We start from the raw sequence: 27,178 nt of genomic DNA on the forward strand, positions 1-27,178 counted from the left end.
AAATATAAGTGGCACCAGGAAAACATCTAAAACACCTCAGCCACTACCCTAAGGATTCACCTATACAATTTGAAACTGATGAAGCAAGAGTCAATTCTAGGCAAATGTGGTCTGAGGACATGGCACCAGCTGAAGTTAAGTGTAATGTAAAGCAGCAAAAAGAAAAGAGAAACTAATGGCCATCCTGCATGCAAAAGCCAGATGCTAAAAATGGATCAGCCTTTCAAACTAATAACCTCTCCATCTCCATATGTATACTCGATCAGCTGCTGATGTAAAATAAAAGAGTTTTCTCCCACATAAATTAATAAGACAGTATAAATAAAGGCATATAGACCATTCATAAATACTCTGTTGGCAACAGAATGCACTGGAGCTGCCTTTGCTGATAGCCTCATTAACAGCCACAGTTGGGCTGCTGTGGAGGAGGGGTGTCCTTTAGCTGCGTGTTCTGCTTGCTGGCAGCAATGGTGGGATCCGTTTCCAGACTTTCCGACATTTTGTCACAGATGATATCCACGAGTCGCTCAAACGTCTGCTTGACGTTAATGTTGTCCTTGGCACTTGTTTCAAAAAATTCAAATCCTAAGAAAATAAACAACATGCTCATGTTCAACGCATATTCCACTACCTCCAATAAATATACATGTATAAATATACAAAAATACAAATATCTTGAGCAAGGAAGACTGGAGAGACACTCAGAAAGCAAACACGTGAGAGCACACATATTAAAGAGGGGTATTGCAAGAGCAGTTAAAATTGTAACACAATCAGAGTAAGTATATTAGTGCTATTTGCTTTGTACCCAGCCAGATAAAATCAGGACTGTCTCAAATACATTCCCTTAGACAAATTCTACTTTAAAACATTTTAATCTAAAAATTGACACCAGCTTGAAAATATTATTATTTTAGAAATGCTCTATATATCCAGCCATTGGGAAGGAATAATCTACTGCTCCATCTCTAACTATTATGTTCCTCTGAGCATTATTCAGCTGGAAACAGCCACTTCCATTGTGTCATTAACCTGGTGCCAAAACAGACAACTGTGTTTGGAAATAACCAGGTAAAAAAAACAAAACAAGACAAGGAAAGATTCCTGCAATTTGATATCTACTTAAGTTAGAGGTGAATCCATGGGATCAAAGGGACTCCCAACCCTACAAACCAAACTAATAATTAAATACACAAATGCATATAAGGAAGAAAATTTCCTTAATTAATTCATATAGATGGACATTTTATCTATCCATTGCCAATGACTACCCCAAAGGCTATCCTTAACCCATAAGGGACATTGGAAGCCGTTACGGAGCAGAGCCAGCTCTCCTGAGCTCTCCTCTCTGGCTTCCTTTGTCCCACATCTGCCTCTTTCAGCTAGTCCAGGCTTGCAAATTGCTGGTCAGCCTGCAATCCAGCAGGCTTCTGCCAGAGCTGGGTCTTGCCATATTCTTGCTTTCCTTGCAAGACATCGGTCTTTTTTCATTTCTTTGTTTTCTAAGCCTCTTCCCCCAAGCTCCACCTTTTTCCACAGTTACCACGTTGCCCACCTGAGGGTTCCCTGGTAACTTACAACTTTCTCCTGCTTTTGTCTTTTCACTACCTAAGGATTTAATATTAAAATGGCTTACAAAACAGTGGTAATTTTACAGAAGCATCTTAGCCTTTGCACAGCTATTTTGATTCTTTCTGATTAAATCTAAATAACAATATGCAACTACCAGAGTGTTTAATTATGAGAAAAAACCCAGTAAGAAAATGCCAGTCACTTGAAACTCTTGGCAGAAGGGCAGAAAACAGCTTTGTGTTGTTGTTTTTTTTATTTTTTTTTTTAATATTGTGTATATTTTCTAGTGAATGGGCTAATCTATTTCGAAAGACCACTTGAAATATATATGCAACTACTTTGATCACATTAGTACTATGTATTCAATATGCCATCTAAGGTAATGTGCACATTCATTCCGATAACTGCTTACCATGTAGCTTTTGCATGTTTCAGTACTAGCCTAGAATTACAGCAGATAATTACATTTAGCTTGGCATAATACCCCAACTTGCGCTAATAACCAACCTTCCCAGCTAGACCCTGCATAGATGAGACAATGCACTGACCAGTGAGAATGTGACTGAACCCCCAGCTGCCTCCACAACAAAGTATTTGCTTTATTCTTTACAGGAACTGTACAGATGGGAATTTTGGACAGTCCTGAAGATTCCCCCAAGCAGCCCCTCCTGTGCATTGGCCAGCTGATAGGAACTATTTATATGCTTAAATGCGCTGATAAACACCCCAAGTAGAGAACAGGGCCATGCGGGGGCCCCCCCCCCCGCAAGGCAGTTCCTGCTGTAGAATGGATTCAGCTGCACATAGGTAAGACTTGTAGGTGGCCTGTGGAAACCTTGCAGATGTTCTTGCAGATGCGGAAATGGTCACACAGAACTGTCTTTTGAAGCCAATTTAAGAGATGCTTTGTGCACAGTTTAAAGTAATCACTGACAAAATGTCATGGTATGCAGTGGGCAGGTAGGACCAGCTCAATTACAAGAATTCAGCAGAAGATGAGTTCAGAGAGTCTCATCTGATGTAGCTGAAGACACCGTTGCAAAGACCCTTGCAACAGAGGCTCCTTGTTGCCATTTGGATACCAACTGACTGTCCTGTGCAGCAGATTCAAGTCCTCATGAGAGTGTTACCGTATGCAAAATATCCCAATAAGTTAGAGTGGTGTTTGGTTGTTTTGTTTAACAGAAACTCTGTCTGTGGGCCAGTTTCAAAGAGACAGGGAGCATTTTTCCTAGCAGAGTGTGCCTGGAATAAATACCTCAATTCTGGTTGTTTTCCATTTTGTTATGGAATATTTTGCAGACCTTTTTCCCCATAACCTCTCCTCCTGACTCATCTTGCAATTATTTTACTAATAGTGCTTACAGACCCTAAGCTTCTGAAATGCCTGTGTATGAGGGCCTCAGATCTATGCCTTTTAATACTTTCTTCAGGTTTTTTTTCCACTGCTCGTTATTACTGGAGAGGAAAGATTTTCCATGTGAGTTTAAGCCTGAAGTGAGGCAACTCTGGTGATGCTCAGGGCAGCTGAGCTCAGAGAACACCATGTTCCCCCCACCCGTGATGATCTGTACTGCCGATGTGGATGAGACTGGGCAGAGCAGATTACTGCAAAGACAAAGCAAAGCCCGAGAGGCAAGTGGGTCGGTAAGGCAGAACAGAGCAGAAACAGCAGAAACTGAGAAAATCCAAAATATCAAAGTGCCTGAACATACGAACAATGATGTGTGTGGGGCATGAATTGGGATGTTCTAATTTAAATGCCTTTTTGGTGTTTAATACAGTTTTCCCTTTGCTGTCCTTACGCTATGTCTCTTTCCCTTATATACCTTCTTCCCAATAGTTTTGACTCAAAGAAAGCTGTCAAGCTCTCAACAGCCCCGGCAGAGCACCACAGCAGCAGGGGCCAGCAAGGACACTGGCATGCTGCTGCCGTTCACCTGGCGAGCACAGACAGCAGTTCAGGTAGCCACCCGGAGAACACATGAACAACCTCAACTACTGACTTTGTTCCCTCTCTGCCTCACGCTTGTTCAGGCTTTGCAGAGGCTCCTTCATCAATGTTCATTAACACTTGTTTATGCCTGCTTTTGAAAAATAGGGAAGAAAAAAAACCAAAAAAACACCAACAGAAAGGAGGGCCATATGCAAAGGGAAGAACACTCTGCACCCTGTCATCTTCCTGAGAAAATGTGACATCAAGGGGATACACTAGCTAGAAAATTTTAAGCACAATTTCACAGACAACACAGACAAGAGCTATGTTAAAATTTTACCAGCTACCAGGAAGACCTTCTGGTTTCAAAGTGTTTGTCCACAACCAAGACAATTTTATTTACCACCCCTGATGTTATGTTAACAGATATCCTCAAGGGTCTGTTCCTGCAACACCTATCCTTCCTTGGAGGCAAGCCTGAACTGTGATCCTTAGTGCTGCTCTTGCCAATGTCCTGTTCAATCCAGCGTTCTGAGGAGCAGTAGGAGATGCAATGTCAGAGAAGAAGTGGCTGAAGGAAGCTGCTCCCCTTGTAACACAGCGGTATACAAAAGGCAAAATCGAGGAAGCCATCATTTAACAATGTCATTGTATATGAAAGAGAGGAGCTAATGATGCCTCATTTTCTTGTATTTGCATCCTGTGGGCAGGTCTGAGGGTGCGCTGGCATGCACTTACCTTCTTGCCTGCTGTGAATAGATCTAATGAGGTTGGCATTCACATTGCAGGCTGTCACAGAAGGCAACTGCAAGACCTTTCTCCTCTGCTCAGTTGTCCACTTCCTCAGAACTTTTGATATCTTTGAGACCTCTACCCGTCTCTCAAAGAGAGACAGACATACCCGGCATGATTGCATAGGTCATCTCTCCTAGGAAACTGGTCTGAAAGTAGCTGGTGATCATTGCTGTTCTTCAAAGTATCTCCTACACCCGCAACTATGGTAGCAGATCTGGTTACATGGTGCTCTGCTTTGTAGACCAGCTGGATGGGACCTCTACTGTCCAAACAAGCCCAAGGGCTGAGCCATGTTAAGAAAAGTATTGAAACAACATTAAACCCGAAAATAGGACTTGCTAATATTACCCCAGCAAAGAGCAGTGCTTTAGCACCATTCTGGATACAGCTAATGTAAAGATTGTTAAGAGAAATGCTAAGATATTTATCCAAGTTTTAGGGTGGCCAAATTTATTTAAAAAAAAAAGCTAAACGGGGACTCTCAACTGTGACAGAACAGACAAGACTTGAGGGGCGGCTACTGGTAAGGCTTTAGTGAACACCTTGTTTTCCAGTCTTTCAGAACAGAATGTTTCCATATAAATTCCAGTTGTACTGATTTTGATCATGGCTTCCAGATCCTTTCAAATGAGTGCATTTGGGCGATAAACTCCTGGCAACTAAATTTTTGTTTGTTTACATGAGACTTTTGTTGAGCAAACGCAATCCCTTCCTTCTCATTGTCATTAAGGAACTTTCCTGTAATGCAGCTCCAAGTGTGTGAAAGCAATGGCAGGTTGGCATTTCTCCCCTGTAAAAAATCATCCTGGGGACAGGAGCCTTTAGTTGCTCTGCCAATACCCTGTGTGTGTTGTAACTAAACCGAAGTCTGGTGTTTTTCAGTGCTGTCAGTCTGTCTCCTTCCTCTGGCACTAACATTTGCCCTTTAAAAAGAGCTAGAAAACGGTGAAGGGGGGAACTATGAGCAGGCATGTTCCTGCACAACCCAATTATTTCCATTTTTTAACACAAAGTTAGACGCAGCCATATGTCCGTGCTCTCAATGCTGCTGGCGACCCTGCCTTCTGCACCATAGCCTCCAGCTAGCCACGGAGGCAAAACAGAACAGCAAGTTCTAGCAAGCTGTGTACTGAGGTGCCAAGTCCCACTAGATTCCTGATTTAGATGCCAAAATTACAGCCCTAAAAATGCCTCCTCAGTGGCTGCCTAAACTCACAGATGCCTAATACCCGCAGTATACCCAGACATTTAATGCACACATTACCCCCCAGGGCTCATACCCCAAGGCAAGCAAAGGTTCACTCCAGTCATGACGCCGGGGAGCTGCTGCCTTGTGCCCCAGCCCTGGCAGGACTCAGAAACTAGTCGTGTTCCTGCCCCATCTCAGCAGCAGGCCTGGTCTTGCAGGCTTGGTCAGAATCCACAGAGGTGCTGGATGCCCAGCTGCACCCTGTGTAAGCACAGGACACTGACAAACACTCTGCTTTCAGGTGTGCCGGGGCGCTAAATGGGTTTAATTTGAAGAAATCTAATCACCCCTGAATCGTCTCTCTGGCACCTCCCCAGCATGACCATTATGCACATATATGCCTGAGCCAAGAACAAAATGAAAACAAAATAGACAAGGCAGGCTGATTTTGGTTTGAAGTGAGAAATTTTCTTCTCGTTTTTGGTGGAATTTATTTTCAAGGCACTGGGAATCTAGAGAAGGAAAGAAAGAAAAAGCTGAAAATAAAGACTTGAAGGAAGAAATGGCCCAGAAGAGATAAGAAGTGACAGGGTGGAGAGGGGAAAACCACGCCCAAGCATACAAAATAAGGTATGTGTTAAAAGCTGAGGAGTAAAATGACTACCTCTGTGAGTGACAGGCTGTGGAGGTGTACTGAAGCCCTGGGCCCTGCTGATGCTGAGGCATGTGGCATTCAGCTCCCTTTGCAGGTGCCCTGAATGCAGCGTGAGGGCTGGCTTCTGTCGGCCCTTGCAGAAGGGACTGTGAGAGCTCACCCAGAAAGGTCCTGATTCATTCCGTTTTCTGACATTGGTTGGTGGCTTCTGGGAGAGACGGTGTGCCAGGATACATTTAGAAAGCAGGTGAGTGCAACCCACAGCGTGCTTAGACGTGCTGGATGTCCCCAGCCACAGGTGACCCTGGGTGTCAGAATGTAAGAAACATGGAGGCACCAAAAATCTGATGGGAAGGGCACTGCCCTGAAAACTGCTGGGCAGAACGTAGAGCCAGAGGTAGATTTTAGCAGGACATCACACTAGATGATCACCAGAGGTCCCTTCCAGCCAATATTTCTATGATACAACAGCTCCGTTTCCCAGAGCTTTAACCAACAAACATTCATGAAGAGACAAAATAGCATAAGCATTATGTTCCACACCCTTTTTTGTAGTGACTAATGAGTAAACGTGTTTAAATGTGTTTGTTGTGATTCCCGTGTCAATATTAACATTATGTTAATTGGTTCTCGCTACTGGCTGGTGTGTCACATTACTATATTTTCTCAGTATGGTGTCTCAGTGAGGTAAAATTACGTGACTCAGCTGAATTTATTTAATCCTGTCTGGTTTTACTTCATTCTAACATTGCTCTCTTAATGATGCTAATATGTTAAACAACCATGAACTAATTTCTGAATAAAGGATGTACCACTTACAAAAAGTACTGAATAGGGTGAAAAGGAATGGCTAAGGTGCGAGACGGTTTTTGTTTCTGGATCAGTGAAATAGTCTGAGAATTTCAGCCTGGAGAAAAAAGAAGGGTATGATTGAGGTCTCTGAAACGAACAGTGTTGCAGAGCAGGTAACTGCAAACAACTGTTCACCGTTTCTCAGCATATAACAGTGAAGAAACATCAGAAAAAACTAGCAAGCATCCAATTCAAATCAGAAGCAGGTAACTCAGATAAACTGTGAGTATTTGAAGGATGTTGTGGATGGTAAGATTCTATATGATTTCAAAGACATCACTGGACAAGTCCATGCAAAACAATAATGAAAGGACTATCGAATATAAAAATACTGCCTTTGGTTCATGAGACCCACAAACATAATTTGCTACAGTCTGGGAAAGCATCACTGTTTGTTTGCCCTTTTATACCTTTCACAAGGCACCTACATCTGGCCATTACCATAGGTAAGGTAGTATGCTCCTTGCACCTATGATCTGGGATAGTATCATCAGCGTCATGCCCTATGTCACTAACAAAAAAACTTAAAAAAAATCTAAAATGGAAATGAGACAAATCCTGTCATCATAAACATTTTTTTAATTTCCCTTTAAGGTCAGATCTGGTTTTCTTAACCATTCCTTCTCTCCTTTGTGAACTTCTGTTAGTGTTATGAGAGACGTACCTGGAACTACCACAGGATACTTGACTAGTTTAGCCAGACCTTCGCAGGTAACGAGACCTATTGCTGGTCAATCTGAACTTAATTGAGTTACACTTGAGAAATAAGCCAGCACTGAGATTTAAAGAAATGATTGATTACACCTTGTTAATAAAGCTGAAAGCCACACTTTTCAAAGAGGTCAGCAGCCACAAGTGAGACACAATTTTCCGATAACACTGTTCGCAACAGGACACCATGTTTCCCGGGTGTTTAAACGCCCCGTGCTCTTTTTGACCTTTTGAAAACTTGGCCCAAAATGTACGTTTATTTGAAGTCATTTTCTCAATGACTTCAAATAAACCAGGGCTGAGAATAAAACCACACTTGAGAACAGAGTGTTTCACAACATGTTCTTTGTACGGCACTCATATGTTTTGCTTGCTTGTAATTGTGGCTTTAATTGATGTTGCAGACCATGGCATTCAAAGGGCCCACAGTCTTAAGATGTCTTGCTGAACACAAAAATCTATATTGTTATTTTTAAAACTTGCCCGCAAGAGATGTTATCAACTCATTGGCAGAGACAGAAAAGACAGTCCCAAGTGTTTGACACAATTTGTGCCCTTCAAACTGGCCAATATGGCCAGAGTACTTACTACAATTCAGGGAAACTCGTTCTGCTTTTCCTGACACCACCTCCCACAACCTCTGAGCAGATTTAAGAAATAATTGCAGCTGTACAGAAAACATATAAACATTTGTGTGTGCAGTCTGGGTACAGTAAATGACATACTGGATCAGAGCCACAATTTATCCAATACAATAATCTGCCCTTGAGATAGCCACAGGACATATATCTGAGAAAGGAAAACCCCAGAGCAGATAAAGATGGGAACAGAGGATAATCCGCTTCCATAAAGATTGAATTCTAAATAGCAGGAGTTTGCTTTAAAGCCTGAAACATGAGTTTTGATATCTATCTCTCTTTTTTTTTTTTTTTTTGCAAGCATTGGTTATTACAGCTGAGGATTCTTGACTGTACAACATGCAAAGTTCCTTCTTGTCTTGCTAAATTCATGACCTTGGGGATTCCTTGTCAACTCACTGCATTAATCTTTCTACAGGAAAATAGTTTGAGGAATAGAAATTCAGATTAGTTATGCGACTTAAAAAAAAAATCTTCAAACTCAACGCTGCAAATTTATGTTTATTGCCAGGCATTTTAGTGCCTGGTCTAAATTTGGGGTAAAATTAGACAATTACATTTTTTTTGATCTCTTTCTCCACTGAATACACATTCCTAGCTCCTATTAAAATGAATAAATATTAGAAATGCTTACAGACAGAAGAATAGACTAGAGGAATACATAAAATGTGACAGGTATTTCTGCAAAGAAAAACACCCTCTGTTAAACCAGGTGCAATGATAACCATTTTGGTTTTGTTGTAAAGAGTTTTAGAGACTCAGTTCTTCACAGCTGTTGGCATTTTTTCTGGACCTAACCTGGTGTTAAATTGTTCCTGTCACCTTTCAAGGACTAATTTATGATAATTTTTAATGTATACTTTTGAGTTGTGCTTTTACACATACGTAATGCTTATTTAGACAAATGTGATAGGAAGATATGACAGGACCAGATAATGACAGGACCAGAGGAAACGGTCTGAAGTTGTGGCAGGGGAGGTTTAGATTAGATATTAGGAAGAATTACTTTACTGAAAGAGTGGTCAGGCACTGGAACAGCCTGCCCAGGGAGGTGGTTGAGTCACCATCCCTAGAGGTGTTTAAGAAACGTCTAGATGTGGCACTTCATGGCATGCTCTAGTGGCAGAGACCGTAGGTTGTTGGGTTGCACTCGATGATCTCGAAGGTCCTTTCCAACCATGAAGATTCTATGATTCTATGATGTGTTATTCTGATTAAACTAATTACCAGGACAAGCAACTGTACAACTAGAAAAATTGTTTAAAAATAATAAGGTCAGTGAGCTATGAAGATACATAAATTAAGAACCACCCGCATGAGATTAGACCCAGCACAGGTGGCATACTGTGAACTGCCACCACCTCCCTCTGTTTCCCATGCAGTTACTCTTGTAACACTGTCTGCCCTAAACACCTAGATAGGAATAGTGACAAGGACATCTTAGTCAGACACATTCACCAGACTGAGCCTTTACCTTTTGAAAATAATAACAAACCCATGCCCAGTACAGCACAGAAATTAATGCCCAATGATATCAGGGTTTGATTCGCACACTGCTGAGCATGCTCTCCAGAGATCAGCAAATGTGAACTGAAAAACAGGCCAGGTAGTAGTATTCTGATGATGCTCTGGAGATTTTCCATTAGAGTCTGGCCAGTGTCACCTCAAAAACATTTCATGCTATGAAAGGATATCATTGCTGGGCATAAACAGAAAGAACAGAGATGTTCACAGCTCTGTAATTTTCTGTTTGGAAAACATTTGCCTCCCAGAGGGAGACTCTATGAAACTGAGGTTCATGTTATTTACACCTGTGTAAATGTGCAGTAGGTGGACTGTTGGCAGTGGGAGTTGGATATTGGCATCTTTCTGTATTGAATTATTGGTACTGGAAATCATAACCCAAATGTTCTCAACTTGCAAAAAGGTCTAGTTCACATTTCGAGTACATTATTTCTTCATTCTCTTCTCTCCTCAGTTTTTTGTTGGTTTGTTGGTGTGTTTGTTTGGTTGTTTTTTTTTAATTTTTCCCTGACTAGGATGTATCTGCCTATAGCTATGGCTATCTAAACATTGTATATATAGAGACACATGCCTAATCTTGTTGCTTATCACAAAGGCCATGATGTACTTCCTATCTAAGGAGCAGCATAAGGAATGTTTTATCGGATATGTCTTTAGTCTAAGCCAGCCTCTGAGCCAGCACTGGCCTTGTGGACACTTTTAGATGGCAGACAAGTCACAGCTCTGCATAAGGTCATCCCTGGACACATGTCCATTCTAATGATATTACACTATTAGCGATATCAACAAGGACAGTTCAGACCTCAGCCGGCAGAAACAAAAGGCATGACTATTCCTTTACAGAGAATGTATCACGAACATTTCATTACCAGTACTGTAGCAATTAATAACATTACTTTGTGCATTCTCGCAAGCAATCATAAAGCTTTTGTCATTTCTTTTCTTACCAAGTTGCTCCGCTAAATGTTTGCCTCTCTCAGTGAAGATTACCCGTTCATCCTCCATGTCACATTTGTTACCGACCAAAATAACCTGGGCATTATCCCAAGAGTATGTTTTGATTTGAGTTGACCTTAAAAGAGAGACAGAAAGAGAGAGAGAAGTCAAAGCAAAGCAACTCCCCTTAAATCAATTTCAAGCAGAATTGTAACAAGACAAAAAAGACAATACTGATTTTGACATCTAGGGTAACATGATTCTGTTTAATTCTGGATTTCAAATAAACTAAGGATTATCTGTCAGGAATTATTATTACAGGAATAATATCAACACAGGTTTTACTTTTGCTTGTTAAAACAAGACAGTCTTTCAATATTTTCTCCTGCCATCAACACTCTTCCTGTATTTTTAGAAAGAAGTGGTGACACTTTCTCCCACACAATTAAAAAAAATTATTTTCACATTTTTAATGCAAACCTTATCATCTAAAACCAGAGCTTTGAAATAAAATCAACAGCGTATTTATTTCTTATCTTTCACCTTTTAAAATCAGTACCTAAATTTATCAGCAAAAGTCCAAACTCATTCTGTTTTCCTTCTGTTGTTTCTGTCCAGCATGTTCCACTATAGGTCTTTGACCTACTGGTATGACAGCAACATTTACATTGTACATTAAGCCACGGACAGAGGCTGAGTGTGAACTTTACTTTACCTTCCATTTAAATTATACAAGCCCTAACCATGACTACAGCTGAACTGGAGTATGTGAGGCCTTGAAACACCATGGGACCTTTAGTGCTAATGGTAAAACAGCTTACCCTACAACGCTCTCTTCTGCAATTTGAATGTGATGCAGGTAATGAACAACTTGGGAGCACATTCGTAGCGCCTCTCGGTTGCTGACTTCCACCACTCTGCTGATACTCACACTTACTCCGTGGCATGGAAAGCTCCACATCCCAGCTCCAGGCTCAGCCAGGAGTGATGCTGATAGTTACCACCCTCTAACTGAGACCAGTATCTGCCTTTGAAGGTAACGCAGGGTGCAGCAAGCTTACTCGAAGCACTTAGCCTTTGCCTTGGACTTGTGACTGTGTCTGGCTTTAGGCTCTGACTCAAGTGCTTGGCAGGATATTAATATCTCTTCTGTCCCCATGTGATCAATGGACAGAGAAAAAGATGTAGAGCTTAGGAAAACCACACTGGAATAGAAACTAACCTGTTCAACTACACATTTAGGAGAGGGTGCCCTGGAAGGGAATCCTCTTGTGTATCAGGGCCCTAGGTCTCTGCGAGAAAAGGTGAAATAGCTTCAAAAATCTGTTGCCTAATTGTTTTGCAAGCTGGTTTGTGTGGCTGCTAAGTTCTCTAGTGACCCCTTCTCATATCACAGCCATTATCTCTACATATTCAGATCCCTGTCTGCAAAATGGTTCATGCACGAAGAAGATCATGATGTAGTCTGACAACCATATCTATTGAAAGACAGAAAATGGATCAAATCTCCCCAGCTGGCTTTGCTTATTGCAAGACCAGAGGGATGGACATGTGCAAAAACTGCTACAGCTATCTTTGTAACCCTGGGTCCAATGCCATTGCCCACAGGCCCAGACTCCCCTGCATGAGTCAGAGCACCTTTAAGCCATGTGTGACGGGTTTGCAGTGCTGGGCAGAGGCATTTAAAGGGAAGGATCACACTGCCTTTCGGGTTGTTTTACTTCATCAGAATGACCAAGAGGAAGCTGAAACACGCCCCAGGCATTTCACGCTACAGATTGTTCCCTTGGGCCTGCCTGGATCTTTCCTTCAGGAAATGGACACTGTGCTATTTTAAATCTGTTTTTAGTAATTTGAGTAGGCGATTAGAAGGTACTGTGACCAAAGCAGAGGTCAGTCTTCCCTGTACTCTTACATTTTACTGAATATACAATTGCTCAGAAAATAAGGGCACTGTGCATTCATTTTGGCAGAAATATTCTTTTGGAACCATGCTGAGATCTTCTGGAATTTGTGGTTAAGCAAAATAGAAATATTATATTATTTTTTTTAACCAGAAATACATCGGTCACCATAGCAACTTTGCAAATACTAGTAGTTCAAACGTCAGGGGATGTTAGTCCATTAAGGATTCCAAAAGAGCTTAGCTTTGAACAGTTATGAGTCAGGGGTCAATTTGTTCGCCTTACGGCAGCAGGAAACTGAAGATGTTTCAAAACCAAAATATACAGTAAAAATATGAAATATAAGAAATTGATGAATGAAGAAGTACAACCTGGAGAAATATCATCACACCAGTGTAAAGAGAATTCATTCAGCCTTGTTTTGCAGACTTTTGCTTCAGATCCTTATGTGAGTTTCTTTGCTTAAGAATATAACCTCCTTCCTATTACTGCAGGCAGATGTGATTTTTCATTCTATGAACTATGAGCCTGTGCATTCAAATGCTTCTCATTACCAAAGCAACTTACTTTATTCTTAGACTTTTTTATCTGGTTTGCTTATATCTCATCTTCCAGTTATACAGAATTTTTTAAGCAACAAGAGAAATGATCTTGTCCTTGATGACAATTCCGTATGTTTTGCAAAAGACTCTGTACTGCAAAAATACAACTGAATGACAGTGAAAATCAGTCAAATGTATCCCCACCCAACCCCACATCAGTAGGAGCTTGGATTCAAAGAATATAATAGGCTTATCGCTGTTACGTTCTTTTAGACATACATTTCCACTAATGGCTTCTATAGATTTTGCTTCCCACAATTCTCCATGAAAGACAACACACAGATAATTTAAAAAAGAGATTTTGCTGTTCCTTGCATATATGACCTTTCAAATGACTGAGGCTTCTGATTAATCCAAAACTCAAACCATTGTCCTTGTAAAGAACTTTAGCCTCAGGAAGACTGAAGACATGAAAAGGCAAAGCTGATGTTTGCAGTAAGCTGAATACAGCAATTCTTTTTCAGTCTCAGTGACATGGTGTACGTCAATAGTAATTTACCCTGTAAATCTTTCGCATTCTAGTTGTATCGTAGGCAGCCAATCTGAACATGCTTGAATTTTTATAATGTATAGACACCAGAGGGGCAGTAGCTCAATGATCCATTACTTTCAGTGATCAACACAAGACTTGATCTCCCTGTACTGCAATTCTGCCATATTCCTTGTCAGAAAACACCACTTGCTGAATGCAAACTAAAGCAATGCTCTCTGCTCATCTTAAAATAGTGCTGTATTTTCCAATACTGGTTCAAAGTACTGTAAAGTTACATCAATAAATCTCCAAAAGAGTTTTGGACTATCATGACAGAAGCCTGTCAAGGACAATATGGAAGCTTTTTTCCTTTGTTTGATGGAATAAAATACTATGTGAAAAAAATGTTCAAAACACAGTTTTGTGTCTCAAACACAAAAATCCTACTTTGTTTGACATGAACCCTAAAGGAAAGGCAAAGTTAAATAGTTCACACTGGCATATGTCCGTATGCACACTGCTTCAATATTACCATGCTACTTAGTTCCGCCCCTAGGAAATACTTTGTAATACTTGTTCGTTCCCCAAATATTCTTAAGAAAAGATTGCTTTTTAGTTCAATAGAGTATAACGAGATTCTGTACTAGTGACACTTCTAACACTGTCATTTACTGAAGGAGAGAATAAAATCAGTGTTGCCTAGGCAAAGCTATCCACTGTTACCTCACCTCTCATGAGCACACAGGTTTCAAAGAGAATATTACAATGCTTAAAATGGTGAACGCACCATTATAAAGACCAAAGACACTATTATACACTACCACCCTCCAAGCCTGCCAAAAAAATTAAATGTCAGTTCTGGTTGTGATCAAGCATAGTCAAATGCACCTTCGTGACAGAGAGGAAGCAGTAAGTAAAAGGTCTATGTTGCAGGACATTATCTTTTCTGAAAAGACCAGGTACCAGCTTAAAGGGCTACATCTATCCTCAGGTAAGACTCGGCTTGAGGTCCATAAAAGAATCAGCTTTATAAAGAAGTTGGTTCTAGCAGGAAGACTGAAACCAACCATGAAACAACAAAACTTTCAAAGAAGCAGGAGACTAACTTCGTGCAGCAGTGTGACCCTGCACCTCTGAACACGCAAGAGCCTCAAATAATTGCCCAGACAGCAATGTGGGGTGTCTGTGTGCTCATGTGGGCAGTTTACAAGGAGTACTGCACAGCATGATGGAGTGGGGACGATGGCAGGCGTGAAAGCCCAAATCATATCCTGGCCCTGCCTGCTTTCAGGCCTATTGCAGGCCCACGTCCACAAACCCAGAGAAGCACAGGGACACAAAGGTAGGTGAAAACCCAAATAAAGGACTCAGTAGAAGGGACACCACATCCAGGCCCCTCCCAGGGCTGTCCCAGGAGAGTCTCAGCACCACTGTCCAGGCGTGAAACCCGTCACCGCAGGTCAACGCTTCGAGGAGGCTCCCCACGTGCCAGCAACTGGGGAGACTGTGATCCGGGGGCAGACTGAGTGTCTAAGCCCAGCTGATGGAGGGACCCACGCTGTCTACAGACATATGTATATTCTCACTAGTGGACCTCCACGCTGTACTGCCAGGGAGGGGAGCAGGATGAGGCTGCTGGTGCTCTTTGTGGGAGTGTTCCGTGTGCCTGTCTGAGATCTGTGTGGCTGGCCATGTATATATGTGTAGATATATATGTTAAATGTGTGTGTTGTGTGCAGTTGCCTGCTGGGAATGCATCTTCAGCCTCACTACCGGTTGGACCTGGGGCATGGAGCTCTCTCGAGCTGTCACATCCAGTGTGATATATTTTCCCCCAAGTGTTCAGACTTGGCTATGACTAGGTAACACTGCGTTGCACCCTGGAGAAAAACTGCTGCAGAAGCCACACTTGCCGTTTGTTGTTCTCAATACATTTCAGGTTGCACCCACTGATTGGCATACCTTAGGGTTCGCATTGAATATATCTCCTGAGGATCACTTTACTAACTCATATATGTCCCGAACAAACACTAATCTCACCTGGAATAGTCTCTAGTATATTTGCACCCATAGACGGCAAGGATAGCAAACAAATATATTTGATAAAGGTATGCCCATACAGTAAATATATCAGGAATATGAACTTCTAGACACAGCCGCAATCTGCTCACTATTGTTTGGACCTAGAGCCCTCTGAGGATTCCTGCCAACCCTAGAGGGCTAGTTTCTATGGGCTTTTTAGATGAATTATGTAGTAAGTCACATGCACTGACAGCAGAGAAGCACCCTAATGGAAATGCTCCAGAGGGGCCATGTGTAGTGTTTATTCCAGCAAGTTCAGGGAACATGTTGTACTTCTGCTGTTCTGGTTTCAGAAAGGAGTATGCAATTAACTGGAGTGCATCATCTTGCCAAGAAAACAAATTAAAAAAACCCAAAGAAACAAAACCCAACCAAAACCAAATTAACAAAACCTCTACCAAAACCTTATTTTTTGAAGATATATTTAGTTCACTGATTGATCCCTAAAATTCTCCCACATCTGTCTCCAGCATGGTGCCTTCAACACCCATTACCTGAACTATTAGGGGTCGCAGTGTAGTGACGGGATTTGGGGTGGAGTTCAGGTAATCTATTCTAAAACTTTCTCAGTTTATTTAAATACTTGGTGAGAGGGAGTGTCAGAGAAGCAGCTATGAGTTTGGAGTTGTGTCCAAAAGCATCCAGTGCCCCCAGTTGAACTTCCTCCCTTTATTTGCAAGTAAGCATGCCAAACAGAAATGCCTGGCTACCTCTGAGCAGGAAGGCTTGCTTTCCAGTATTTTCTGGAGACATAATTTTCCTTTTGTAATTGAGTCAATGGAGGGTATCTTTCCCCCTTTCCCCTAGTCATCATCCTATGATGTGGGAAGGTATGGCATAGCTCTCTCCAACCCCTGACACAGACTGGGGACTGCCATTCCCATCCTTTCAGGCAACAGGATTGTGTCAGGAGCCCTTTACCACCTTCCTTGTCTGTCAGGAGCTCTGGCACTCTCCCCATTCAAGCCATCTTTTCCACAGAGCGACTCTGAGGTTTTCCTCACACTACCAAGTATCTTCTATACTTCAGTGTGTACCATATGGTCCATTCCTTTCCCTATGCCCTCCTTTATGTCCCCTAAACCAGTAATCCTGATAGGGTCCTTAGGAATGCCCCTATATCTCGGAGTTTTCCCATCTCATCTCTCTAGCCCACTCATCTTGGGGATACAATAGAGATGGGGCCTATATAGGATTATTCTATCCAGCGTGTTAAATGATTGCAGTGCTCAATCTTGATGGCCATTTGGAAGCTGTCTCTATACCAGCTGCTCTGCACTTGGGCCTCAGACCCTGCCACATGGAGGGCTGGGAGGGAGGTGGCCTCAGGCTTTCCATCAGTTCTTCTGTAAACAATCCACTGCCATCCAAAATGTATAAACTTACCAATCAAAAACCCAACTTTCTGATTTTGAAGACAGTGCCGAGGTTAAAAAATTGAAGCACTCGGGGCAAACACAAGACAGAAGAGCCCTGGAATACTTGAATACTAGGGTTTTTTGGCCATGGTTACTGGCATCATAAGAATATACTAGAAACAATTAGTAATAACAAAAACAAGATCCTGACGTTTATCAGACTTTACTTGAACTGAGGAGCAGCTGTGGCATGCACATCCCCAAGCTTTGAGAAACAGCTCAGGATCTTTCCTCCCTTACTGACAAGGAAGATTTGGATATATGCAACTTTTAAACTCAAACTATTGCTACTCATTTAATCATTCTGTCATGCTCCAATTTAGGGCCATAAAAGCTCAATGATTATGGCGAACACAAATTCTTTTACCTCTTGCTTTCATGGTCCCCTTTATAATTATTGAAGCAATTAGTGAAAACCAAGAAAAGCAATCAATAAAGGGAATAATTATCAAAATAGAAAGCTGAGGTAGATGAACCTGTGACAGGAATGGGGAAATTGCACCTTGATCCTTCTCATCAAGGATTTAAATCTAGTGGACGTGCTAGCATCTCCACTTCCATTCAGAACAGAGGACATATACTGAATTTGGGATGCTTATTTTCAGTAATGGTACCAGCACCTGCTCACTGCAAGTGCTTATTAACATGATAGAGAATAGACTAAGATGTCCCACAACACAGGAGCATTGAACATGGATGAAGGGGGGCAAGGAAGGGTAAAAAATGAACAAAATAAATTTCTTCCATCCTCAATATCACAAAGCAGCATGGGAAAAGGATCTGGGGAGAAGTGGATGCAATAGCAAAAATGGGATATACCAACCCCTTTACTCTTGCAACAGACCGGGATATATTAATATTGTCCAGGACTGACTGTATTTGATGTGTCAGTTATTGTTTATATGATATTATGTTTTCTGTCTGGATTGAAGGGCAAATGAATTGAAAAATGCCTTATGATTGTGAAATAAGCTGATATTGAAGAAACCAGAAGAATACCAAAGACCCACCACTTCCTTCTGGCAGGCCTTATCTTCCTTGCGCAGAGCCAAAGAGTGCACACCATGCAATGAAAGGCTACATGTTTAACCTTCCCTTGGAGGAAGATAAATTGACGATGCAGAAGCTGCATGACAGGTGTGACACTAATAAATTTCTGGTTCATTTTCAGCCAGGCGGGTAGCCAAAATGAACACTACCCAGAGCATCACACATTTTCGGGGTTCTGGTAGGAATTGTGTCTACTTTGAGGAAAATAAATTTAAATTTTACAGTGAACAAAACACAGAAGCTACCTTAACATAAGACTCCACCACAAGCATCTGAGACCATAACTTCTTTTTAGATAGCCACATGCCACATTTCAGTTTTGACAGGTTATAAAGATAATCAAAATGAATCCAATTATTTTGGAAGGTAAAACTGAGCTAATCTTTAATATATGCATTTTTATAACAATATGCAAGGAAATGCGGCATAGCATTTTGCAAGACATTTAGTAAGTAAAAAAAAAGAAGGAAAAAAAAAAAGAAGAGAACAGCTAAAGATGTAAGAGCTGATATTCTCTGTGTGTTTATGACATTATTTCTTATGTAAATATCTTAGTGATAACCTATTACCATAATTGTAATGAGGAAGTATATGCTGGCTCAGTAATGTCCCCTCTTGGGAGTGCCCTGGGTCTGCATTTAACACAATGGAATAAGAACTGACATGGCATTGGTAACTACGTAATTCTGTATGGTACCTAAAATGGGAGGCAGCCATCACAGACATTCATCAATCAGAATTTTCTTTCTTTCTAATCAACCATTTCTATCTGTTCTTACCTTGCACACGGAAGTGTCTTCCCATCCAGAATCCTCTGCTGAGTACTTTATTGAATTACATTTCATTTTTAATATAATATAGTTTTCTTAATAGTCCATGAATTAGCTTTGGTGCCTTTTCTGTACAGTGTTGTTTCAAATAAGAGTACCAAATGTCTGTTGTTGTCAGAAGATTATTTTCTGACACTAAAATGCAAATCCACTGGATAATGGTATGTGGTATTAAATGAATATATTGTAGGCAAAAGACATTCAAACTGTAATTCTTATGTATGCCCCTTCAGTTGGAGTTACAATGAAGGACTAGAAGCCTGCAGGGCATACTTAATTTGTATTAATCAGACTGCAGATGTCCTTAATTTTTGCATCTTTGGCACAACGTCTGCGTCCTGCTTTCTTCCCAGCTGTCAAATACACCTTGAAACTACTTTCCAATACCACTGTAGCAGGAGTCCAATTATGCACTTACAACATTTAAAATATTAAAAAAAACCCACACAAAACCACCAAGGAAAAAAAAGACTGTGCTCTAAGTTAATACTGTAACTCTGTATCCACCCTCCCCAGAACCTCCCGTGCCTGAGCTCCGATGGCCATCTCTTGAGAAGAAAAGCCCCCCAGGTGAGACGTCTTCCTGCACCTGCACCTGCACAGCCAGCGCACTGCAGCTGGCACTTAAACAGCTGGCAGTAAGTCTAAGACCAGCCTTAGGCAGAGTAAGGTCCCGACACACAGTATGTCACCCTGACACTGCACACCCTGGAGGCTTTTTTGTCATGGAGGCAGGCAGCAGAGTACCGTATGGAAGCTCCTGGGCAAGGTGGACTTTGGCTGAAGGTGTGCAGAATTAATAAAAGACTTAATAAAAGTAAATTCCCTGTCAAAGTCTACTGTATTTCGTTCCTTTTCTGATGTGTAGTATATACTTCTTTTCCAGGCTTTTTGTTTAGAAAAGTTGAACAGATGTTTACACAGACAGTAGAGAAGAGACAACAAATACTGTCTTAGACATTAACGGCAGAGAGAACTTCCAACCTATTTCCTTTCATTTTGTGTCATGATAAAACAATAAAAAATACATTTCAATATTTAATTCTTATTCACAGTAGTAAAAAATCCACTCCTACAACAAGGTTTACTTATGAGCAGACCAACTAATATAACACATTTTTCACAGTGGGACACAGTAACAACACATGTTAATGAAGAGTTTTTATGTCATGTATAATGCTGCAAGCTGTGTGATACTGTGGGAAGTGATTTAGCAACTCACCACACAGACAAAAGGCTGTATATTTTAATTTTCTCCCCACTGAGAAAGCCGCCATTAAATTATCATCCTTCAAAGCTACAGCTACACATGCACAGTGCACACAACCATCAAAAATTAGGATTTGAAAGGAGATGGAAAAAAGTATTTACAGGAAAATAACATTCATAGAAACAATAATAGGCAAAATACAGTCTGCACTTGCACATCGTTGACTGTCCCCATGGTTTCATGTTCCAGATGCTTCCAAATAAATGATCCTATTAATCACCAATTTATGTTGATTGCACAGACTGTCGCTGGAACTCTGCGTAATGACCCTAATCAATACAGCTGATCCTAACTCTGGTATTTGAAAAACATAGCTGCGAAATAAGGGAGTACTGAAGTAATTTACTAAAGTAACAACAGCATCTGTTTGAGTTTATTACACTTTTAAGTAAATGAGCAATTTGCTGTCACTTAAAAATGTATTTTTTGCTTGCCATGTTGCATTCATATATATATATATGAGGAAACAGATACAGGCACATATGTAAGTGTCCTCACATTTGCTGTTTTTCTTTCTTACAGTGGTGTGCTTTTGATAAATTAAAAAAAAAAAAAAAGAAAGGATAGTTAAGCAAGCAATACTGATGCTGAGTGAGTCCTTTTGGTCCTACAGGCTCGTATCTAATATGCCCCTCTTCACTGCACGAGCAATGGTCCCTTAACCCTGGACTATACTACTCTGATGAAGAGCCCCTCTTGCACTTCTGGGGTTATCTATTAGCCTCTGGCATTCAGCCCCACAGAGCACCTGCACAGCAATGGCATTTTGGAAGTAGCAAAGTTTTTACAGGCAAAGTCAAGTTCTTTTTGTTTGTAACAATACTGACAGTTCTGTTGCTATAATTTAGCTGGGTCACACGGAGCTGTTTGTTTTTCTTTTTTCTCTTTTAAATAGCAAATCCAGATTCATATTTGCAATATATATGGCAAGTATCTGTCAACAAGATCTCCCTGTTTTATGGAACTCCTCTTAAAAAAATTCTCTGCATTAACCCTGACTTTTTACTGTCATATCTCTTTATGAAATTCTTTGCATATTTGTGGCTATTAATCCCTTTCTGCCTGTTCTGACAGGAATGCCTTCCAAGTTTCACTCACTTCTCAAATTCACTGGTTTGGATTTTATTTCCTCTATTGTTTTAGCTTTCATTTTTCAAGTTTAAATGAATTCTGCTGTTGCTTCTCTTATATATGATCTTGTTAGATAATTTTGGGTTATTTTTGTCATTTGGTATTTTGCACAAACTCTCGTAAACAAGTCAGCCTTATATGCACATAAATTGTGTTCTGAAATGCCTGTGTTCATGTTTTAACGAAGGGGTTAAAACAATCAGACCTAATTTTAATCATTGAAAAAGCTTACTAGGTCATTGAAGCCACCTGTGATAAATTATCATGGATTATCCTTGTTAAGGATTCATCCAGCTTGCAAGCCATGTGTCAGGGCTATCACGTGAGTCATTTTACTTCTTGTTGATAAGATAGACAAGCTTTGTTTAACTAAAACATCAAGGATGTGTTACTTCTGTAATAGTACCTTTTATACCAGAACTGGTATAAATCCTATCACCATTTTGTCTTTGAAGTTGCTTATCTGTTTATCTTCTAGAAGCAGACCAAAGGAAATATTCAGAGCTGTACTTGAACCCTAGGCATAAAAATGTGATTCCACCATTGTGTCCTTGCACCAATACCTCTTTGGAAGTAATCTGCCTATGTGGCTGCACACTTGCAAGCACAAGAGATTTGAAGTCTGAAATTTTGAGTAAGAATACATGTGGCCTAGTTTTCAACTTAACACTGGAGCTTCTACTGGACAGGCAAAATGGCAGCTACCTTAATCCCACCATTAACTGATACTGGTTAATCAGATGAGTATGAGTTATATATATATATGTACCTTTTTTTTCTTTGAGGCCCTGAAGGTAAATTTTGAATTAGTCTGGTCACGCTTTGCTTTTGGGGTACTGCTGATCAAAATTCTATTTGTGAGGGCTGCCAGGAGCCAAAGACACAGTAAAAGCCATTTCACTGTCTGTATCCTACCTGGCACAGGGTGGCAGGATTGTCTTGCTGACTCATCCTGCAAGCAAGTAAACTGCAGGTTTATTTCTGCTGACTCACAGAGGATGACAGGAGGCATTAGACTTTATATTTTATTTCTAGGACTAAAAATAAAGGCAGAAAAAACATTGTAAAAGAATTAAAGGGTTGCATATTCATTTAGAATGTCAGTAGTGCTGCTACCTGATTGACAAATCAAAAGACTGTGTTTATATATAATTATGTATATATAAGTATATATATATTTGCCTTTTAAGCCCTAGCTATTATATGTTTGAATTTTCTTCTCCATCACAATTCTTAAAACAAAGCTATAGTGTTTGTCCCTGATCCCAGAAGCCAGAGCTAAAAGGAAATCCTGAGTATGGTGGAAGCTGTCAGCAATATATGCAGGCATGAATACAACTTTTTAGTAAAAAATTTGGAGATTAGATTTAAAACTTTCTAACACTTCTGAAAACAGAACAGAGTGGCATTCCAATATGAAACGGCCTAACCTCTCCTAGGGTTTATGTTGAACTTTCATAAATTAAAGTTTATCTCACTCTGCCTATGAGCACTTTAAAGCACATTATTTAAACCATGTTAGCTAACACATTTTTAAGGTTACAATTTCTCTCCGGTAATAAAAAATAAGTGTTTAATATTGTCTTATTGACACTTCGTCACTGTTTTCAGCAGGTAGAGACCCCTCTTGCAGTACATAAGTGTGTGCATTAAGATGTTTGGGTAGACAGTAATCTTTGGATGGAAAGCTTAGAAGGGAAAGTATCACAAAATCAGAAGTTCATCAGTGAAATTGTTCTGTATCCCCAGTGTGGTATAGTGAAATAATGTACTGGAAAATCAAGAGAATAAAACATTTCCTATGCAGTGTTCCAGAAATGAAAGCCTAAAATTGCAAACAAGTAAGTGTGAATGAATCAGTTGGACAGCAGGCCTTTACAAGCCATGGAGTAGAGGAAATGACTGTGCTTTACCAGAAAGTGTTTCCAGTGTGGATGTAACTATATCATCAAAACTGTATTTTGCACTAGAATGTAATAAACTATCATGCACTGCCAACTCTGATCCTATAGCAAATCAAAATAAAGCAGTAAAACTTTTGCCTCTCTAACCACATCCCTTCTAAGAGATTTCTCTTGGCAGGGCCAGACAGGTTAAGAGCCACAACTCTCCACAGCTCAGACACAGATGGGCTGGCAGAGGTCTTTCTGCGTGCAATTCATCTGGTCTATTCTAGACAACTACTTTAGAATGAGATGAGCAATGAACGAAAAGTGTCTTTTTCTTGCCATTGACTAGAAGGGATCCTCATGTGTTTAATTTGGATATGGGTGTCTGCAATATATCAGCTAACTTGATTCTGAAGAGTCTCACCCACAGCTTTGAATGTCGTCAAGGTCTCCAGGATTACAGAACTCACTAACAGACTACAAGACTGCCTACAGAATAACAGTATCAGGTGAAGATTCTCCATATACCTCCACTTTACAGATATAAACTAGCAAACATCCAAGCAGACTTACCTCACACCAGAGAAAGATTTCTGCAGAGCTCTAACACCCGGGAGAGAGTTTAGCTAATGAACTTATAAAAGCTTTGTTGTTATGAAACATTTCTAGCCAAGGCTGATCCCCTAAGGCATGTTCACTACCTGTAACTCAAGAAGGAAAAACACAGGACTTGGCTTGCGGCAGGCTATGAGGACAGCCGAGTACACCACTGTGTGCATTGCAGAACTGCAGACGGGTTACAGTCTGGGGCAAGATGGCACCATCTCCTGCCATCCAGCTTCCTCTCCCTCTTTCCTTCAGTCTCCACCATCTGATCTCTTTCTCAGAGGGAGAAGGCAGCCTCTTGTCTGTCATTTCTGCTGTGGACAGAGCATTATTCTCCTCATATGCCTTCATATGGTTTCAGTCTAAACAACTAAGCATGCCCAGGGAAGTGGAAAAAAACCTGATGGGTGGACATGAAGCACTCTGAGGGTGCCTAGGCACATTTCCTAGGCTGAGCAGACAAGAAATGCCAATGTAACACTCCTCTGTGATGTAGAAATCCTACAGATATCATCCTGACCATGGACCAACATGCAAGCTCAGATTTGCCTTTGCCTCATCATTACAGACGTGTAGAACCCCCAGCCTGGAGACAGATGGACAGTGGTGCAGGGACCTGTATTTTCCACAGATCAGGTGCTGTTAGGGACTCTGACTTAATTAAGGAAAATGGGATTCTGTGGATCACTCACAATCAGTAAGAATTCCTTGTGAGGATCCTAAATGCTGCAGCAATTAGCTCCGTATGAACCATTTAAATATTTATGTCCACACTCTAATGTAATCACACGTATTCAAAGAGACGGAAAGCTCTCTCTTTTTTTTTGCAAACCCAAGAACTAACCCAACTGCCACAAAACAGATCTCATGGAAAAAAACCCCAAAAGATAAGAAAAAGAAACAGAACATCCCGAGTTTACCAAACTCATTTCTTCCCTTGTGTTTAGTTCCGCTGTATCAAGTCTGTGAGCACTATTCAAGATGCGGTGGCTCTATTCCCTGTTTCTGAAGCTTCAATTTGCTATGCAGAATCTCAGCATTCATTACTTTCTCAAAAAGGTGAAATTCAAATTTAGTTGTTAAAATTCCTGACAACAGAATGCAAAAGCAATGCTACTGCTTGTATACGCAGGGAACCAGAAGCCCAAGTGCTACTAACAGCCTCATTCACCGCTGCTGGATGTAGCTCAGAAAGGCCTACTAGAAAGTCCACGGGGAGAAGAATTCGTCATTGGACTATTTGTCTGTGAATGGTGCCACATTGGACTGTGAATGTATTTGGGGCATAACCATGTGTTTCCCTATGCTATCAGCAGAGCTAAGAAAGACAAAAGGGAGGAGCGATGTACCTGAAAAGCCTGATGTTATTAACCACCAAGTCCCACAACAAAGAGAGGCCACGGCTGTCTTCATCTAGGAAAATTCCTGGATTGCACTGAAACTAAATTCTGCATAGCAACATTTGAAAGTGAGGTCTCTGTTGTTCACAGCTGAATGGGAGGTTACATCAAACCTGGCTTCATTTATACATGTCTTTTTCAGCCTCTGATGTGACTAGAGCAAGAAATTTCCAGGTGTAAAACCTTCATACCTCAGAACTTCAGCTAGCCCTCATTGTCTTCTTAGCAATGTGTGCTGCTCTGAGCTCATTTAAACCTATAGGCATGGGATCTGCAGGTCAGAGTCACAAAAGGAATTTAAGTGGTTGGTTCCCAGCTCTGACACGTTTTACTGTGGTCTGAGTGTTGATCTTCCTTTTCAAGATTTGCCTAAGACAGACAAAAGGTTACCTCCAGATTGTTATCTAACACCAGGAATTTACTGATAGGCTTGCTCACAGACAAGAGGTGTCCCCTGTAGATAGGTTTTTGTACTATGGATTGTGGATTTGCAGATTGGGTAACAGCCAGTGGGACCCATCAAGTAGTAAACAGAAGGTCAATGATACTCTATTAACAGAAAAAAATACCCAAACCAGACGAAATTTCAATGAGGTTGCTCAGTCTCATCAGGGCTTGTGTTCAAAGACACACACGACAACTACCTCTCATACAGGCCATACTAAGGAATGTATGCAACCCAAGGCCAACTTGAAGCACAGATGTGGAAGGTTTGGGAGGGGAAGAGGAATGAACTGCAATGCAACTGAACTACTCTCTTTTCTGAGGGCCACAGAGCCCCTGGGGAACGTGCAGAGACCTTCCAGAGAAAGACTTGTCCCGTGGACCTAGTGCTTCCCGTGGTGATCCCATGACCTCCAGGTAAGCATCAACACCTTCACTCTTCCACACAGAAGCAGAGAAGAGAATGTGGGCAACAAGGCTTAAATCTATATTCTGTATTCCCATTTGTCACAGCAATGCTGAATTTCATAAACAAATTTTAACTTCTACCCTTTGGACATCTGGCAGGGGAAAGACTTAAAATGTAAGAGAGGATGTGACTGAGAAAGAAATTATGAGTTATCTGAAACCAGTCCAGTTACGTAAAGGGGGAACGCATGAACATATGCTAAGGGATAATCAAGTACCTTTCTAACGTTTGTGGCAGATAATCTCTGAAGGCTGAAGTACCACACTGTTCTTAAATGGTTTAGAATAAGAAGGTAAATCAGATAAAAAAGAGACCACCAAAAGTCACACAAAAGGTCCTATTAATGTCGTAAATTACATGTTACATATTTATATATCATGCGTGAGTGAGCAAGTCTGAGAGAAAAAACAAACAGCCCTAATCTTACTAAAGCCCAGAACAAATATGCTATATTTTTGTTAATATAATATAATTACTAAATTAGAAAATATTTCCTCCCTCTCCTCAATTTTACCTTGACGGTTTTTCTAAAATTTTTGCATAGCATTAGAAAGCCCTCATTGGATTCTAAACAATGGCTGCTTAAAGAGAAATCTGATGAATACCCAGTATTAAACAAAAAGAAACGCCTAAAGGCAGAAGACACCTATAAATGATATAAATCCTTAATATAACCAAAACTCAGTTTGCTGATTCACTTCCCACTTAGTCATGCAGAGCAGCGATAAATATTTAAAAGCAAGATAAATTAAGAACACGCTCTCAGTCAGTGTGAAAAAAAGCCAAACCCTTGAATATAAACA

At 40.7% G+C, this 27,178-nt stretch overlaps 1 protein-coding gene across 3 annotated transcripts in view; it reads right to left on the reverse strand.

Annotated features, from left to right (window-relative positions):
• Positions 1–397: 397 nt before the first annotated feature.
• Positions 398–27,178, reverse strand: part of RAB3C (RAB3C, member RAS oncogene family) — a 124,649-nt gene continuing 97,868 nt past the window's right edge. For all 3 annotated transcript variants that reach the window (XM_054186078.1, XM_054186076.1, XM_054186079.1), the window contains exons 4-5: positions 10,820–10,944; positions 398–585 (exon numbers count right to left, since the gene is read on the reverse strand). In XM_054186078.1, the coding sequence (XP_054042053.1) occupies positions 398–585; positions 10,820–10,944 (313 nt within the window). The remainder of the gene's footprint in view (positions 586–10,819; positions 10,945–27,178) is intronic.

This window comes from Rissa tridactyla, chromosome Z, assembly GCF_028500815.1.
Source record: "Rissa tridactyla isolate bRisTri1 chromosome Z, bRisTri1.patW.cur.20221130, whole genome shotgun sequence".
In the NCBI taxonomy this organism is placed as follows: Eukaryota; Metazoa; Chordata; class Aves; order Charadriiformes; family Laridae; genus Rissa; species Rissa tridactyla.